We start from the raw sequence: 19963 nt of genomic DNA, 5'->3' as shown, positions 1-19963 counted from the left end.
CCAAGAATGTCTCTATCTTAAACATCTGTTAGAAAATCTTGATCAATGTCAGTACTTACCACCTAAAGTATATGAAGATAACCAAGGTACAATAGCTTTAGCAAAAAATCCCGTAAGCAGACAAAGATGCAAACATGTAGACATCAAGTATCATTTTATTAGGTCTACTGTAAATAATGGTGTAATCTTGTTAGAGTATTGTCCATCTAATGAAATGGTAGCAGATGTATTGACAAAGCCTGCAACCAAGTGTAAGCTGATGAAGTTTGCTGCATTTATTTTCGGGAAATGATGTTGCATATATTTACCATCATGTACTGTGTGACACCAAACAAGCCCTGCTTTAAATGCACTATTTTCATTGTCATGTGAGAGCAAGTGGGGGTGTTAACTGTGTGCTCTCAACTTGTATTATGTTTTTGTTTTGTTTTGCTTATTTAATTGAATGATTCTACACAGACACCTGTGAGTGTTAATGTGGGTGTGTACCTAATGTGATTGGAGTGTTAATAAAATCACCTTGAGTGAGCGCAGCTGCTGCTGTGCGTTTGAAGTCAGTCACATCGTTGCGTCTACTCTGTTAACACTATGTATTTATATATGTATCTATAATCTATCTATGTATGTATATATCTATTAATCTAGCTGTCTATATATATTTATATCTATGTATCTATTAATGTGTCACTATATGTATACTCTGTCTGTCTCTAGCCTCTCAGTCAATGTGTTGTGTAAATTTAAATGTAAGCCTAAATTGCCTATAACTAATCAAATTGCAGTATATTAAATGGGAGCAGACGATGGTTGTTGGTCAGACAAACTTTTTTGTTTTTATTAACTTAGAATAAGCCGTTTTTACCTATACCGCCGGTTCTGGAAGTCGCTATTGCGTGCACATTGTATCTAAATGGACAAACTGTTGAGCACGTTTTTTCACTATGTTGGGTGTTTCTCAAACATGAGGATGCGCCCTAGGAAGGCTGTTTCCTTCCTAGTAGGCTAAAGTCCTCACAGTTCAAGGTGAGAGTCCTCCACAACGCTAGGATGAGATGGTCCCCCATTGTGTTGTCATGAAAACTTTAAAGTGAGAAGTTGAAGAAAATGCAATGTATCACCACAAAACGTTAATTCAGTACTGTGAATGAGAATCATATATCTCCCAGTTCCATACAGAATTTGCTGTTTAACATTGTGATTAATTTACAAAAAATCAAGAAAAACATAAATGTCTTTGTGCGTAAAACATGTTTTTTTTGTCTTACATTTCATACTGAAATTGGGTGAGCTCTTTGCCCACTCGTTTCCTACTAATGTTTAGCTTATATTTTAGAATGAAATTTGGTGACGAAAGTGCTAATTTGATTCTTGCGATGTTTTTTGATTATGTGCAAAGGATCAAGGGCATGAAACAGAGTCTTCGAAGCATCTTTTAGATTGAGATGCCCTTCGATAAGGCGTGATGACGTGGCAGCCGAGATATGTAGCCCTCCTTGCATTTGAGAAACACTTATTATCTCAGACAACGACATGTTTGTCGTGTGGCAGCTACGGTAGCTTTACTATGCGGTTCGAAAGGGAGGGGTGAGCCGAGCCGTTGGTTGCCATTCACAGTATTACAACTAGATGGTGCTAAAAAATAGTTTGTTTATTACAGTCAGGATCGGGTCAAGGCCAATCAGGGTCAAAGCGGGCAGGTCTTTATTCATAAATATCTCCTCTTTGGTGTCAAATGACCTTTGCCAATGATCTGACTTTTCTTTATAAGCTCCTGTATAAGCTTCTGTATTTACACTGAAGGGGTAATTCCAAGGAGGCTTCCATGTCGTTTCGCTGTATTAATAAACTATAATAGCAGAGAGGGACAAAAAGCACTATAGCCTACCAACACATTTTCATTCAGAAAACATAAAATGGCTGAAACGGACAAGGAGATCAGTGAGTTCATAACGGCTAACGTAGTTGCAACATACATCTGGAAAAGCGAGGCGCTGGAGAGCAATATTCATTTGAATGCAAAATACTATTTCACCACTAGATGGGGTAAATCCTACTTACTGTCCTTTTAAGGGCCAGATTTACTAAATGGGTCAATTCAATTCAAGCACTGATGGGAGTGGATAATCTGCGAATATTTGTGAAACAAAGATTTCTAATCTGTAGTACATCAGTATTGAGATTGATGACCCAGCCTGATCTCACGAATTTCCGTGGGATAGTCATGGAATTCTTTTCGAAGCATTCTCTTGGATCTCCACATTTTTCCGTGGCCCTGCTACAGTCTTTTTCCGGGGCATTCTCACGGATTGGTTACTCAACTGTTTTGTCCTATTTTCTTACCATTTTCGCTTCGGTTTAGGGTTAGATTGACATAAAATGACATATCTACCCAAACCCAACTCTAACCCCAATGCCAGGCGACAACTGTTTAAAGTTTAAAAAATATAAAAGAATATATCAGAAAAAATAGTATAAACCAATAGTTAAAGTGACATACTAATGCAAACACCAAATCTAACCCTAAACCGAAGCGAAAATTGTTTGAAAATAAGAAAAAGCAGTTGAGTAACCAGTCCGTGAGAATGCCACGGAAAAAGACAGTCCGTTTTTTAGCAAAAAATTCTGTGACTATCCCACGGAACTTTGTAAGATCAGGTTGGATGACCTGACTGGAGGGCCTCAATCCCCTTCACCTCACTCTTGATAACTTCACCAATAGAGTGATGAGGATCCACAAAGTAAATACAGTTATAATCAACACTAGCTATATGCTCCACCAGAGGGCACTCTACCACATCATACACTACCACATCTCCCACAACCCTTTGCATGAACTCACTCCTGTGTCTCATTATCAATGTTAGCTCTGCCTATTTGTGACACCTGTTCATTGTCTCCATCATTGTTCCGTATTGAAGTTGTTTCCTGCAGTCAGCCTGCATGGTTTTGTTCCTGTTTCTTCGTTGTCGTTCTTGTTTTGTTTATGGATTGAGTACCTGTGTATGACCTTCTGCCTGTTCATGGATTTTCATTGTGGATTACCCCTGTTTATGGATTGCTTTTAATAAAAAGTATTGCATTTGGATCCGCCACCGTGTCTTGCCTTGCTTCACCGCAACAACATACTGGCTAAGGTAAGAGGTTAAAAAAAGAGGCCACCCCCTGCTATTGATTTATGTTCCAGGTCGATATGATCAGACTCCTAAATGTGTTCAATTGCTCATAAAACAAATGGTAAGAAATACTCAGATGGTTAACTGCTTGTGCAGAAATTTCAAAATGTGGATGTAAGATCCATTTTCTGTCCCATAAGACCATGGAGTGCTAAAGATTTGCCAGATTTTAAATATATCAGAGTACTGTGAGTATATTGGTTCTTTTCCAGGCACGTGCAGGGGGGGGCAGTGGGTGCCCAAGCACTTGCCCCTTTACCCCTGGATGACCAAAGTGCCCTTTTTGTCAAGGCATTTTTTTTGTAATTAAATGCCCTTTTGTGAAGGCCTGCCCAATCTAACTATTAGTAAAATTAATAAAAAATAATTTAGACGCAAATAAAATTAGTCACATGATGAGGTATTGACCTTTCATTGGACAATCTCTTTAGGGACGATCACTAGCTAGCTCACAGCGCTAGCAGCGCCCACACGTGCACGACACGGTGCACAGTAGAGGGAGGATCCTCCTCGAGCCGGCATTGAACCGAAGCGATGCGTGTTATATTATTATTATTTTACAAGAACAATGTGAGGAGAGCATGCACAGGTTTTGTTTATTGCTGTCTGTGTGTATTAACATCTCTAGAACGTTAGATGCAAACAGGGCTCTCAAGTCTCACGCATTCGGCGGGAGACACACGCATTTCAGCCAGTTTACTCGCCACACCTTGCATTTTTCACGCTGAAAAGAAAACATTCTTCCCATATAAAAACAATGGATGAAGCAAAGGCAGGGACGTTCTCTGCCGGGAGTTCATACAGGTAGCTGTCTCGAGTTTTTAGGTGTGCTCAACTTCACGCAGCAATGCAAGAACCGAAACGCACATGACATCATCAAACTACCGCGAGAAATATTCGGGAAATCATACGGAGGAGTTTGATTTCAAATTGCTCTCGAGCTGTTCTAATGTCACTTGTCACGCGGAGTTTGTTGGAAGAGCAAGATCAGATGAATACGGTAAAAAACTCGTTTAATTTTTGTATCATATTGAATTTACGATTCCTGGACTCGCCTTTGATAAAAGACAATGGGAGCTGATGTTGGGTAATATAGCTATACTCGTGCTAAATTATTAACTCAGTCAAAAACTCTCCAGCTTTTGCAACCAGTTTTAGTTTACCTATAAATAAAGAAAGTACTAGAGGCTTCATGAAATAAATGAAAGGAGAGATGAATGTCATTATTTTATTGCCCTGTCATCAAGGCATCAAAGTGTGCAAAAACACAACACAAACACGATTCAAAACTAAAATATGTACTCTCTTTGTATACAAATTTCGAACAGGATTAGAATAGAATTATATTTTAAATATGACAACAAAAACACAAGCCTGTAAACGTAATAATATCTTAATGTCACAATGCAATAATATCATATAATTTTAAAACTGCATACTGTTCACACACACACAAACACAAAATGAAATGCACTGTAAGTCGTTTTGGATAAAAGTGGCTGCCAAATGCATAAATATATAGATATAAAACTCAGTCTATATAGATTTTTCTTTCTCACTCTATTTGCAAGGAAAATAAAGAAAAACGTTAGACTTAAAATCATCTTTCTATTCTGTATTACTTTATTATTTGTTTCAGTTGTGTGCTTGCGTATCAGCGAGCAAAGTGCCCTTTTTATTCTTTGAGCACCTGCCCCTCCAATGGTCTCTACACGGCCCTGTTCTTTTCTATTGTCATGGAAGCTAAGCTTATTGTTTTCTCAGTGCACATATCACTCATTGCCGCTGTTTATGGATTACTTTCAATAAAAGGGATTTAAACAAACAGCGTATCTGGGAAACAATTTACCAAATGCATAATAGAAATTGTTTGCTTTGCCTATGTATCACCCGTTCATTGCACAGTGCAAACAGTATATCACGAAAGCAATACTCCAAATGTAGGATGGTGAGGACGGCTGCTACCTGATTGTTTAAAAGGATGCATTTAAATCTACGTTTCATTTCGGTTTGCTTGGTGGACTTCGGCTGTTGCATCTATCAAAAACTCGTCCTCGCCTTCAAAGTCTCTGTCCTTTGAATGATCCAGCCAGAAAACTATTTCTATGGGTGCATCCCAATTTTCATTTAGTAACTAATGTCCAATGAACAGCTGATACATGAACCATGGATCACCTGAATGACTGTGCGAATGGTTTGTGATTACATACAAAGAAGAAGAAGTGTAAGTAGGCTATTTTGTCCACATTATAGAGTAACAGTAAACTGACCTCAAGAATAACACAAATGCTAATTTGTATATTACTTATTTAAATAATATTTAATATTTTAATATTTTAACATTCTAATACAAATTCCTAGTGATGTTAGGTGCTTTTATTCTAATCAAATGATTGGTGCCCTTTGTTTTTAGGGATCAATTGTGACCCTGTCTGTAAAAACCCAGCATATTTTTTTTCTAGATTTACTGTTATCGACATAAAATCAGCCTAATCTAAGAACGTTTTGTGAAAAAATTACCTTAATTTTTTTAATATTGTCTGAGTAATGTCATGTCATAGATTGAAATTATAGTGAAATGAATGTCTGTGACAGGACCAGTCGTTCTCTGAACTGAGATCTGTTTCGGTTTCACAACAACTTATTTCAGTTACATAAGAGTTATGAAAACAGCGTATTTAAGCTGCAAAGTACTGACAGAAAGTTTTGTTTTATTAGGTGTGCGTGTATCAAATTTTTCCACTGGCAGCACGACTAACATGGCAGGGCATCTCCAGGTTCAAGGTCAGATATTATATTTCATAAAAGTCTAGTCTAAAAATGGCATAGCAACCTGTTCCTTCAAAAAAAGTAAACATTGAGAATCGAACTGTGACCTTAGAATCGAAAATGTAATTTAATCGAGGATTTGGAGAATCGTGACACCCCTACTGTTAAAGAAAATATACCACTTAGCATTGAACTTTGAGTTATTTTATCATTTTGCAGTTATTACTTATGCTCAACCAGCAACATTACAAACTAACTTAAGTTTGAAAAATACGATCTTTAAGTTTAAAAACACATGGTTTGAGGCAATCGGTTTCCTCAAATGGTTTGAGTTAAGTTAAAGGTGCAGTGTGTATATTTTAGCAGCATTTAGTGGTGAGGTTGCGACTTGCAACCCTCCCTTTCGAAGGATATAGAGAAGCTACGGTAGCCGTCACAGGACAAACATGTCATTGTCTGAGACAACATAGTGACAAATGCTCTCTGTAGAGCAGTTAGTCAGTTTAAAAGCTATATAAAAAAATCACTATAAATGAATGAAAAATGACATTTTATGATAGCTTGACATTATACAGTGCAATGGATATCTGGACATGTAAGTTGGCTTTAACAATTTACATCCTGGGTCCCACTGCGCAAAGTGACGTCAGAATGACGTCTTTTTCATGGAATTTTTGGACGTCCGAATTCGGTACATAAAAGGGGTTGTTTTGTAACGCCAGGCGACGTCTTTTTTGCGACGTCTTCTGCACGTCTAAATGTTTACATCCGTAGGACCTCCGTGTAAGGAAAAAAGACATGAAAAAAGCGAAAAGAAATTATTGTCTCTGCACTTCACCCATCCATTGCAACACCGAACGCTTCAGTCATTTCCTGCCGGCCGCGGGTTTCAAACCACCGATCTCTAGATTACAAGCCAATCTCGCTAACCACTCAGCCACAAGGCCATATGTTAATTTTGTATATAAGGCACACTTATTGCATTCATAACACGAACGCAACATTATGAGAACAGGTGAGAATATTTTCATGTTAAATTGTTAGTATGATCATATATTGTAATATAGCGAACTACGCATTTAATTACAGATTTTTAATTGTACATTTAGATGAATTTGTATATAAATAAAGAAAGCAGAAAACACAGTACTGTATAAAATAATATAGACTATTCGTAAGTATTAATCATGTTGGTACAATAATGCTGATATTTGTAAATAAAAAATTTTTTATAGGCCTAATCATGTAATACAGACATAGGCCTGTCATAGACGTCCAAATGACCTCCAAAGAATTACCCAGTTCAAACGTCAAATGTTGCCCGTAAATATGACGTCCAAATGACGTCCAAAAAATTACCCAGTTTAAACGTCAAATGTTGGCCGTAAATATGACGTCCAAGTAGGGTCATGGTTGGACGTCCAAATAGTGGACCTAGTTTGGACGTCGAATAGATGTCCAGAATTGGTCATGGACCGACGGACCCAATATAGACACGATCTGCACGTCTATTCGACGTCCTGTGTTTAGTGGGGTGGTTGTCTGTATTAGGCCTATTTGTAGTCATGTGTTTGTGAAGTGCTCTTGTGTACTGTACTCGCTCTTATTTAATTGTAGAATATATTAATTTAAATTTTTTTCCTCTGCTTACATACATAAAGTTTAATAAAAATATGTTTGAAGAAAAAAAGCTATTCTGTTTGGTTTTATAAGGTAATATTTATTATTTGGGTAACATCTTTATGTATGTCATTGAGAAAAGGGGAAAATAGGAGATTAAAGATCAAAATAGGAGATTATACTAGCCAGAGCCATTAGCATATCCAACATGTATCTGCCTACCTGGCAAAAACTGTGCTGAGGACCAGACCTTGGTCTTTAGAAGGTACAAATAACTGCATAACTGAAAAATATACTAAATACTAAATAGACTTAACTCTATGCAGTTGATTTCAGAATAAAAAGTTATGAACCAAATAATCATGCAACTCCCTTGATTAATTCAAGGCATAAGACAATAAGTTATATCCAGATAGCATATTGTAATGAGTGGCAGGGCAATATAATACTGTACATACTTGTATCCTTTACACGCTTCTCGTCTTATATACAGTTTTCCTGAACTGGGCATCTAATGTCTAAGACCTTTCTAATCTGTAATGTTTTTGGTGTTAGTGTAGGCTAGAGAAGTTCTCTCTATCTCTCATCTCTGCAGTGTTTTAAACCTGCGCGGGTGCGTCTTCTCGCGGTTCTGAGTGAGATGTTTTGACTTCCCGGGCTGCGTAGTTAAACGATTCAGACGCGCCATGCAAAAAAGCGGTAAAAACCCGACCCTGCATTCTGTATTGTTGTCACGGGTGCCCTTCACATGCATGAACACTTGTTAAAAAAACTGCTCGCACTGTCAAAAATTCCATTTGGTCGCAGTTTGGAGCCCTTGGTGCCCCATGATTGCCCTCTTGCCCAATCCCGTCTATGGGTAATTCGGCTCTGCTCAAATTTATAAAACATCGTTATAGACACACTAGTGTTACTTTCTTAATGAGACAGCATTGTACTCAAACAACAAGATATTTATTTACCGTTGCAAGACGTTCAGCTGCTCTGACTGCTGTGGAACTTGAAGCTCGCTGCACTCAGGGGGCAGAGTTAAGAGGCTTGACTGACAGTTTGAGCGGATCCAAAAAGATTTTGTTTTTTTTAATACATTTTTTTTATAAATGTACTTGTAAAACAGACAGACAGACGTAAATGGTTACCAATAGCATTAATTTATATATATCGCTCGAGTAGGAGTGTGATATAGCTCTATATCATCACGGCTGTGATTAGGCCAGAGGCACGAGGCCGTAGGCCTCGTGCCGGAGGCAATCACAGCCGTGATGATATAGAGCTATATCACACGACTCCGAGAGCGATATTGCTTTTATACAACAGTTCGACGGCACACGTTTGAAAAACGAAAATTAGAAAACAACAACGGAGTTATATTAAAAGCCTCTTTGTTTGAGAACTACTTCTTCCGCCACGGATTTGGAGGTTGGCCAGAATGACAGGAAACACTTTCGGCTGCTTTGAAGCTCATAACAACTCAATGGACGGAAAAGCCGTTACTTTATATTACCGTTTCTTGGTCACAAAGTGTAGTTTTAAGATTAGTTCAGTCGAGAATGTATATGTATTATATTTAAATCTGCAGTCGATTAGTAAAGATAGCGCCTGTTTGAACGTTTGCTTAGTGAGATTCGGTACGAATGAGAACCAAAGCATGAGCGGACGTCAGTGTTCACTCGCCCCGCTGACCACCGCCCTCTCTGGGCTACATCTCTGACAGGGATTCCCCGGCTCTCATGTTGGCCTGGTTTGTTTATGATCGTCAAAATGAGATCAAATCAGCAGTATTTGGTGTCATGATCAAACTATTACTTGTTTTTTATTCATATTTAGTGTCTTTTGTGTTGTTATTGTTTTGCCGCGAGGTAAAAGTGAATAAAACTATACTTGTATAACGTTACTATTGCTTTCTCATTTATTCTTAACGCGATACGAGCACTCGATTATTATTATTTAACTTTGTTCTTGTCAGTACTATATAAAACGTTTTTTTATAAGTGTCAGAGAGATGTTTTTGCATGCTGTTTATAAATATACCAGTGGCGATATCTCATAAGATGTTTTAATAGTCACGTCACGATAAAGTAAATGATCAATGTCCACATTTAAAAGCTGCGGTGCTTACCTGCAGTTCCACGGTGTTTTCGCGTTCTGATAAGAGATAATAGGTCCTGAAAAAAATGAGTGTTTATATTCCTCTTTCCAAGTGTTAATCGTCCACACGATGTGACAAGACATTTCTCCCATTAACTTTAACGTAACATCCAAGAGCGCTGATCTTTGACGGAATAATAACTTCCGATTGGGTATTCACAGACTGATTTATGAGCTAGTAAAATAATGAGACACACGGAGAGTGATTCAAAACAGGGCGTCTGCTTCTTCTTCTTTTCGTTTAATGGCTGCTCACTCCTTGGGAGTATTACTGCCACCTACTGTATACCTTGCGCATATGCGTAATGGATCAGGGCGTCTGTGTTTTTCCATTCAGAGATGAGCCTGCTTAGGACCTCCATTCACTAGGTGGCGGAATGATACGAAAGGTGAAGCGGTTACAGTGCCGTTATCAGCACAATATCGCATAGCTCTTAGCCAATCAGATTCAAAAATATATAAGTTAAACCAATTTTTTTGTTTGAGCTAGTTGAGAAGACATATTATTTTAAGTCTAGATAAATCTGTGTTTAAAATATTAAATGAATGGTTATTTTCAAATCCAGTCAACATTCAGAATGGCTAGTGTTGACTGAACTAATTAAGACAAATCTGGTCAATATGTGGACTTATGACAGCTATGTTTCCTGACAACAAAATGCTCATAATATTACTGTTATTTGGTCACAAAATGTAATTGTAAGAGTTGTTCAAGCGTGAATGTATGTACTTAAAGTTTAAATATGCGGTCGGTTAATAAAGATAGCGCCTATTTAAAAATGTGCTCGGACACTTTGGGACGTAGATGAGCTCCAGATGAGCTCCAGAAAATCACAGACACTTAAGCGCTCACACCCCGCCCAGCGCAGCCTCGCCTCGGCAAGCCCATCAGACTGCATATCTCTGTGGCGTTTAAACATGCGATTTAATTCATTTTAATTTCTCATACTTAACAATGAAATGGTTATGTTTTAAATCATATTTTAGGATTGCACTTAATTGATATCGCTGTTGAGTGATGTTTCATAACTTTTACATTTGTTATAACCGGACTGCATGCGAATTTGAACTTCAGAGCTGAAGGAGCGGGTGGAGAAATAGTCCCAATATCATAACAATCTTAAATAAAACTACCGTGTGTGTACCCGTGTGCGCGCGCGCGTGTGTATGTACAGTATGTGCGTGAGTTTTTAATTTAAAATGTCTTAACTCGGAAGGATCTGAATCACAGGTCATTTCATCTGAGATCATTCCGCATGTAACAGCTGGACTTACTCTTTCCCACAACGACACAAGTCATCAGCCGTTTCCTCAAGGTCACGTCAGGTAAGTGTTTGTAAATAAATGTTAATTTTAGACTATATTAATTGGCAAAGACGCAAATACTCGACGTTTTTGTAAACATATAAGTTACATAAAGGTGTGTTATGTTATGTGTCCGAGTTAAAGTGTGTGTTATGTTATGTGTCCGAGTTAAAGTGGAGCTATTTTAGTTAAGATAATACCGGACAGGGTTTAGGACTTTGTCTTAATTATAATTGGGACATTTTTTACAAACAAACCTTATAAAATACAATACTGGGGTGCTTTTTGAGACAAAACAATAGCACTCATATGTTAAGAGATGTCAGTATTTTAGTCAGTGATAACTCTTGTCCGAGAAAACCGCCCAATAGTGTTTAATTCAATTACGTGTGATGTCTGAGGGAAATTTGGCAATTTTAGGGTATAAAATCTTTCACCGTCAAGCTTTATTATATTAAACATGTATTTATGTATGTGTGTGTGTGTGTGTATTTATATTCCTCAGTTTATCAAACCAGAGCGGTGATGTTGTGGAGAGGGAGACCAGAGGGATACATGACGAAAGAAGTTCTCCTAAATGGCCCTGCAGATGTTCTGACTGACTTTGGAGTGCCTTTTGGACTGTTTTATGCCCTCTATTTAGAGAAGACCTAATTCTGTATGTTCAGTCTGTATGATAAGTGAATAAAGTTTTTATGTGACTAAAGTTAATTATTTGTTAACAACACCAGCATAAATTATTTGATAAATAATTTAAAAAAGTTTCTTAAAAATTCCCAAATAATAGATGTTGATTGAGGTAACACATACAACATTGAGTAAATGCTTGGGTTTTGATTGGCAGAGTCTTTGCTGTAAGTTTTTAAAGATTCAACTGATTAAAACATTTTTGTTGAATGAACTATAAAGCTAGTTGAGCAAACATACTTTTTATATTTGAGTCAAGTTTGGGCCAACTAAAGAACATCAATCCAGGTAACACTTTGGAGTCAGAAATTGAGTGAACGTAAAATTTCTGTGGAACTAGTTACTAAAAAATAATTCATTGAGCCAACTATTTATTTTTTACAGTGTATACATATACATATATATACATATACATATATATACATATATATACATATATATATATATATACATACACATATATATACATACACATATATATATATATATTAGGGCCGGGACTCGATTAAAAAAATTAATCTAATTAATTAGAGGCTTTGTAATTAATTAATCTAAATTAATCGCATTTTAATCGCATATAAATATTTGACCTGAGAACATTAAGAAGTAATTTTTTTACATGGATTTTAGTATACACTCTTAGAAAGGATGTGTTAATTTTATACACATCATTGTGCTGTAAGCTTTTAACACATTATGTGTAATTTTAACACATTATGAGTCATTTTGTCTTGATTTTGTGTTCAAGTTTAACACATGTTGTGTTAAAAGTAATACAAAATGTGTTGTTTCAATAATAACACAGAGATGGGTGGATTCCAGGACGACGCAGTTAGTGTGTTGTCCCAGAATCAACACTAATGTGTTGTTTTTAACACATTCGTTCTTAGAGTGTACCATGAATAATGACTGAATACATAAGCTTAAGCAACAAAATATTGTTTATTGAGCCCTATTCGGACGGGATTAGTTTTACAGGGGTAGATGGCGTAATGTAATTTTACCACAGGACGTCGGTAATATTAATGATCAATTCGGACGGGATTAGAAATCTCTGTAAAACATTCAGAAGTGGGAGGGGTAACTCGTTGGCGCAGCGCGTCACCTCTCGTCTTCACATGCACGTTACCTTGCTTCCAGATATCAGATGTGCAAACAACATGACACAGACATGGAAAACGTGAAACACTGTGTTTAATTTCATTTTGGGGAGAACGTCAGTTTCATAAACAGTTCCATGCCTCTGAGAAGTAAATTTGACTTTTTTTTTTTAAGTTTGTGTCGTGTTTTATTCAGAAACTGACTTGTAACTGACTTGTTTCTCCGTCTAGAACGCAAGTAAATGCTTCTTTAAGCGCTTTTATATTTAAAAGAAACCCGCAAATTAAAAGGAAATGACGCGATTTACGTGTATATTTACAGCTGGTCTATTCGCACTGGATTTGTATTACCTGATGTAATTTCTCCGGACCTTTTTACAGAAGGTAAAAGACGCCGCAATCTTTACTGACATTGTCCGTAATGATTACTGACATGGAGCATTCGGACTGGACTAAAATCACCGAGAAGCTCTAATAAAAACTTGCTTTACCCCACATCCCTATGTAAAACTAATCCCGTCCGACTAAGTCGTTGTGCCCGGAGTCGGGCTAATGTCCACGCTAGCTGCTGTATGTTTAGCATTGAGATGCTCGATGTGCTGCGGTGATATGTGAATTCCTTGTTGCATAGCTTTCACACAACCATGCTTTTATCGACGCTTACATCCGTTCGTTTTTTATAAAAAAAATTCCCATCCACGGGGCCAACCAAAGCGATCTCATCAGCCTCTTGGTTCATGTTCACTGTGGTTTGTTGTGAAGTCATGAACGCTAGTTGGTGCTCCAGTATAATCGATCCGCCGAAACTCGTGAGAAATGTTCCGCGGTGCAAAATTAAGTGCGATTAAAATGCGTTAAAAATGTTTAACGCGTTATTTTTGTGTAATTAATTAATCTTAATTAACGCGTTAAAGTCCCGGCCCTAATATATATATCGTCGCTGTCCGATGAAACTCACGTATGTTCATTTTGCCGATTTTGAGATTTTTCGACAGATTGAATGTCCAGGTTCATTTCCATATACAGTATGCGTCACATACCTAAATGGCCAATGAAAAGTTGTGAAATCATGTCATCTGATTTTAACGTATATCCATTTGGTGTCAAAGCTGTCAATCACGCCGCGTATCTTCCGCCTGTGAAGCGTCTCGCCGGCCTCGTAAAGTTTCATTGAAGCGCAGCAATGGATATAGCCGAATAAACAGACGAATGTGAGACAATATCTTTCCTTCATCGAGGTAAACGTTCCCCCTGATGCCAGACGTACGTCTAGGAGTGACTAAATTACGGTAGGACTGTGCAAACAAAGTATCTGTCTAGCATTGGTGTTATTATTTACGCTGGGGACATCCCACCGCTTTTTGAAGGCGTTTGGTTAAAATGTTTTGAAAAATCAAGCGATGCTTAAGACTGGTTTTGTGGTCCAGGGTCACATATGTTGCGTTGTATGCTGATGGTGTGTTTTCTTGTACATATGTAATGAAATTCATTGTAATCATTTATTAAACGCGCTGCTGTTTTCTACGTTGTGGTGCTTTGGCATATTCGGTTGAGCTGGTGTTGCAGGGACTTTGTCAGTGTATTGATTCATTGTCCCTTCATAGCTTGCAAGAGACATTTAATACACTTATAATTAATATTAAATAAAGTAAGCGTATTTAACTAAGACGTAGGCTATTTAATAAACTGAGCGTATTCATCTGTCAATACGAAACGCAACTTGGCCATTCTAATTAATGATCGGAAGAACGCGTATCGATCACAGTTACTGTAAAATATGCACGCATGTCCATTTAAACTCAATTTTGGTCAAATGTGTATTATATCATTACACTGGCAAGAATATGGTTACATGTAAATATGCCGTACCAAGTATGACACTGCTACATTCAACTGCTTTTGATATACGGTGTTTTTTTCACTTCCTGAAAAGTAACCGTTTTGGACATACGTGAGTTTCATCGGGCAGCGACGATATATACACAGGTTGAGCCCTATCTGTGCACATGCCTGCTTGTCTTATTCTTGAAAAGTTGCAGATTTATTATCATTGAATGTTTTTTTATTTTAACATGTGTTATGATATTTCAAAAGAATTACAAACATTTAATTAATGAACACTATGTCAATGACAAATTTTCATTTCACAGTTCGCAGAGAGAGATGTTTAAAGTTGTTGTTTACTGGCCTGTTCATCGGAATTACAGGATTTTTGGTAAGACCAGAAATCATTCTTTTGAATATCCGACTTTGGATATGAAAATCATGTCTGATCATGTACTGTAGGTGTATCTTATTCAGTACATGATCAGACATGCAAGGCTCTATAGCCTACTTTGCATACATTTGATAGCAGTATGATTATTAACCTTGTAGGTTGTATGGACTTACTTTGGAAGTAAAGAAGTGAAACAAACTCCAACCAGCATTTTGTTTCAGCACTTTGCCAAACTTAACAACTCCAGAAACTTCTCCACCACTCCTGCTGATGTTCTGCTAGAAATCAATTCAGAAGACTCAGAGTCAAGTTCAAGTTCCTTTTACTCTGAAATTGGAATCAGTTCAGAAAGTTACTCAAGTTTACAGCAGGAACTCTTCTGGGCTGAACCTGACAGATCAATCACAGATGTGTCTATGAGTACAAGTTCTGCTCACTCCACTTTCATCATTCAGAACCTGAAAGACAGCTACCAAATAGGAGAGGAGCTTTTTGTTACTATCCATGCCAGAGACTTTAACAATGAATCTAAACGTTATGGAGGAGATTTCTTTCAAGCAAAGCTTTTCTCATCCGAAAATCCCCAAAAGGTACTGTACCTCTTACATGTTTGCTGTATCAGTGATGTTTAGTGAGTACTGATCTTTATCTGACCTAATGTTTTTCTGTCACAGGCCAGTGTGTTTGGGGAGGTGGTGGATTTGCTCAATGGCTCTTACTCTGTGCGTTTTCTTCTGCCGTGGGTTGGACAGGCACAGGTGGCTGTGCGTCTGATCCACTCCAGTGAAGGGGTGCAGGTCCTCAAGCATCACAGAGACACGGATTCAGACAGAGTTTACTTTAATGGATATTTTGAAGGACTAGGACCAAATGAAAACAAGTTGAAAGAAACAGTGACGTGTAATGTGAAGTGGGACAAGAATGGACTGGAGAGGATGGGGACTGGAGATTGCTGCTGTGATTATAAAGATCCTCGCAGTGGAGAAGAATGGCGCTGTCAGAGACCAAATTCCTTGCCATGCAGCGCTTACGTCTATCACTCCATGGGCGGGTATTACAATCGTGTGACTGACAAAGAAGCAATGTTTATGTAAGAATACATTTTTTTGCATCCTATTTAGCATTTTTTTAGCATTTAGTTTGAACACTGAAGGGAAAAACCAATCAGTAATGTTATTTTTGACAGGAGTGAAACCAACAAAGACATCAATGGACAAAGAACACCGATCAAGATTCTTCCTTCCAATGAAACAGTGCGAATTGGTATGGCAACCTTTTAGACCTGATGTGATAAATTTACACTGCCTGCAACACAACTGGAGTCAGAAAGTCAACGTAAAGAATTGATCAATGGATTTCTATGCATTTGTGATTGCTGTCTATATATAAAATAAAATATTGTGAGACTGAGCTAGCTGTTACGGTCAATGCTAAAACAAGGTGAGGATCCAATTGCAGTTTTGTCAATTTATTAAATAAACACAAAAACAAGAAAACAAGGCAGGCAGGAAACACGAGCTATATATGTATATATGAGACAAGAACCAATGACTAAACAGAGACAATCAGACACCATGAGAACACAAAAGGGCTAATGTATGAAAGAGTTCAAAAAATGTCCATGGCCACAAACAAGGGGGCGGAGCTACAAATGAACAAGAGAGAAAACAACAGACAGAAACACAGGGCAAACACAGACAGGACTCATTACACTAGCACTACAGTAAATAATTTGACTCTTCCAGTATGGACTTTTTTTATTCCTTCATACTGCATTTTCAGGTTAGTGCTGGGCAAAGATTAATCGCGATTAATCACATACAAAATAAAAGTGATTTTTTGCATAATATATGTGCGTGTACTGTGTCTAATAATTGTGTATATTTAACCACACACACATTCATATATTCATTTCAGAATTGTTTTACTTATATATAATTGTTTTTAATTTATTTTTAATATAGAATATATAAAAATATAAATAAATATATATAAACATGTAAATGTTTCTTAAATACATACATGAATGTGTGTGTATTTATTTATACATAATAATTACACACAGCACATACTCATATATTATGCCAAAAATCACTTTTATTTTGTATGCGATTAATCGCGATTAATCTTTGCCAAGCACTAGTTTTAATTAACGTAAAAACCCTGCAGCTAAAAAACTAGTTTTATTGTTAGCTTCTATAGCTTTACTTTATCAATTTCAGTTGTGACTTGTAGAAATGCATTTCGTTTACTTAACCCATTTAATTAAAGGTCATGTTCTTCCTGATCCCATTTTTCACTAGCTTCAGTTAGTGTGTAATGTTGCTGTTAGAGCATAAATAATACCTGCAAAATGATAAAGCTCAAAGTTCACTGCCAGGCGATATATTTTATTTAACAGAAGTCCCTTTTCAAAGCCTACAGCAAACAGACGGTTTGGATAACAGCCCTCTATTTCCTGGTTGAATGGCGTCAATATAAGAGTTTTTGACTAAACTCCGCCCACAGGAATACATCAGTCTCCAACTTTGGCTAAAACGGCTCTGCACTGCTAAACTGCTAAAATAATGCGTTTTTTACATATGAAACATGAACACATGTTATATTGTGCACTGTAAACACATTCAAAGAAACAAAACACAGGAAGAACGGGACTTTTAATTTGGCATTATGAAAATACAATTTCAACTTTCAGTTTCACTTTTGTCTGCAGATGTAACACAGAAATGTCGTCCTGGTTTGCACTCACCAGTTCCAGCTGGGTTTTACCTGGATGATGTTTGGGAGTCCTTTGTGTGTAGGACCCGTCATTTTACTGCTGGAACAATAGCACAGTGCCTGAAAGACAAACACATCCACCTGATGGGAGACTCTTCTTTGAGACAGTGGTTTGACTTCTTGCGGGAAGCAGAACCAAGTGAGATTCTCTTAAATAACTATAAATTAAAAGCATTGAATGTTTACTGGTTCAGTAAGATTTGAGCTTAATTAGTTAATTTGACTCAGTCATGGTCAGTGTTGGGTAAGTTACTCAAAAAAAGTAATTAGCTACTAATTACATCTTCAATCATGTCATTAGATTACTTTACAAATTACTCTCTCCAAAAAAGTATTTAATTACTTATTACCAGTGTTGGGGGTAATGTATTACAATTAACGTGCATTTCGTAATAATATTACTTTTCTGAAGTAACGCATTACTTTATAAATGTACACATTAATATTTTAGTTACTTTTTAAAAAAGTAATGCAAGTTAACTTTCAGTAAAAAAAAAAGATATATATATATATATATATATATATATATATATATATATATAATGATTATTAATAATTAAACTGAACATAGTCACATATAAATAGGCAAACTAAGTAACGCAATTAGTTACTTTTTTGGGGAGTAACTTAATAATGTAATGCATTACTTTTAAAAGTAACTTTCCCCCACACTAATTACTTTCTTAATCCTATTTAGTAAATTATACAAAGATAAGGTTTGAAATGGCTGGAAAAAATCATATAAAAGTAGATTAACTCATTACCCACCAGCCCTTTTTTAAAAAAAGTTGCACGCCAGCATTTTTTGTGATTTTCACAAAATGTTCTCTTATAAATATATAAACATACACATATATCAAATGAAATAACAGACCCTCTGCTTTCAAACAAACAAACAAAAAATGGGGGAAAAAACGTTTCATCCCATATTTATTTGTTCTCTTTTTATAACCTCTCAGAATTTTGGTAGGTGTAACGAATGCTTCAAATGAAGTGAGTGAGAATCCATGTGCAAAAGGTGTTTATTGTAAAATCCCAATAAAGGGCCAGCAACCAAATCCAAACAGGGTAAATCCAATACACGTAATCCAAATAACAGGCGAGGGGTCAAGGCAGGCAGAGACACAATCATAAATCCAAACAAACAGGCGAAAGATCAAGGTAGGCGGCAAACAGGCGATAAATCCAATAAAACAGGCGAGGGTCAAAAACAGGCAGATACAGATACAGATACAAAAACAGGGTAGCAGGTAACAGATAAACAGGTAGCGGGCTGGGCATACGAAAGTAATATACAGCCGGGAACAGGTGTACAGGAAGTGACTAATATACAAAACAAACAGGAAGTGGGAAGCGTGACATGGCATGATGAGTTTCAAAATAAAAGTCCAAACAGAGCAGAGAATCAAAATACAAGAACAAATAACAAAAATACACAAAATACAAGAAAATACAAGACAAAACCTTACAGAATCCCCCCTCTAAAGGGCGACTCTCGGAGCCCAACATTCACAAAACAAAGTCCAAATAGAGGGTGGGCGGGCGGGCCAGGACCTCTTGGCAAGGCAGGGCAGTTCGTAAGAGGTCCTGGGTCATGAGGCCAGGATGGTCCAGGGTCGTGGGGCCAGCATGGTCCCGGATCATGAGGCAGATGTAGGCCTGGGTCATGAGGCAGATGTAGGCCTGGGTCATGGGGCAGGCTAGGCCCTGGGTCATGGGGCAGGCTAGGACCTGTGTCATGGGGCAGGCTAGGACCTGGGTCATGGGGCAGGCTGGGACCTGGGTCATGGGGCAGGCTGGGACCTGGGTCATGGGGCAGGCTGGGACCTGGGTCATGGGGCAGGAATAGACCTGGCACACAAGGAGAGGAAGGGTCCGAGCACACTTCGGCCTCCGCCTTGGTGTCCTCTGCCTCCTCCCTGTGTCCGGGTACTACCCCCCCCAAAAAAAACTTGGGAAAGCTCCCACTGTCCCAGGTGGCGATGTCTCAGATGGTGAATCAGGCCGGACAGACAAATCCGATGAGTCAGGCAGATCAGATGAGTCAAGCAGATCAGATGAATCGGGCAGATCAGATGAGTCAGGCAGATCGGATGAGTTGAGCAGATCAGATGAGTCGAGCAGATCAGATAAGTCGAGCAGATCAGATGAGTCGAGCAGATCAG

At 37.7% G+C, this 19963-nt stretch overlaps 1 protein-coding gene across 1 annotated transcript in view; it reads left to right on the top strand.

Moving 5' to 3' along the window:
- LOC129425806 (uncharacterized) overlaps positions 1-19963 on the top strand; it is a 39889-nt gene that overhangs the window by 15828 nt on the left and 4098 nt on the right. The window contains exons 6-9 of the mRNA XM_073856687.1: positions 15179-15610; positions 15695-16110; positions 16207-16283; positions 17734-17937. Coding sequence (XP_073712788.1) covers positions 15179-15610; positions 15695-16110; positions 16207-16283; positions 17734-17937 — 1129 coding nt within the window. The remainder of the gene's footprint in view (positions 1-15178; positions 15611-15694; positions 16111-16206; positions 16284-17733; positions 17938-19963) is intronic.

Source organism: Misgurnus anguillicaudatus, chromosome 19, assembly GCF_027580225.2.
Source record: "Misgurnus anguillicaudatus chromosome 19, ASM2758022v2, whole genome shotgun sequence".
Lineage (NCBI taxonomy): Eukaryota > Metazoa > Chordata > Actinopteri > Cypriniformes > Cobitidae > Misgurnus > Misgurnus anguillicaudatus.
The sequence above is the reverse complement of the archived record's forward strand: the minus strand, read 5'-3'. Positions and strand labels throughout refer to the sequence as shown.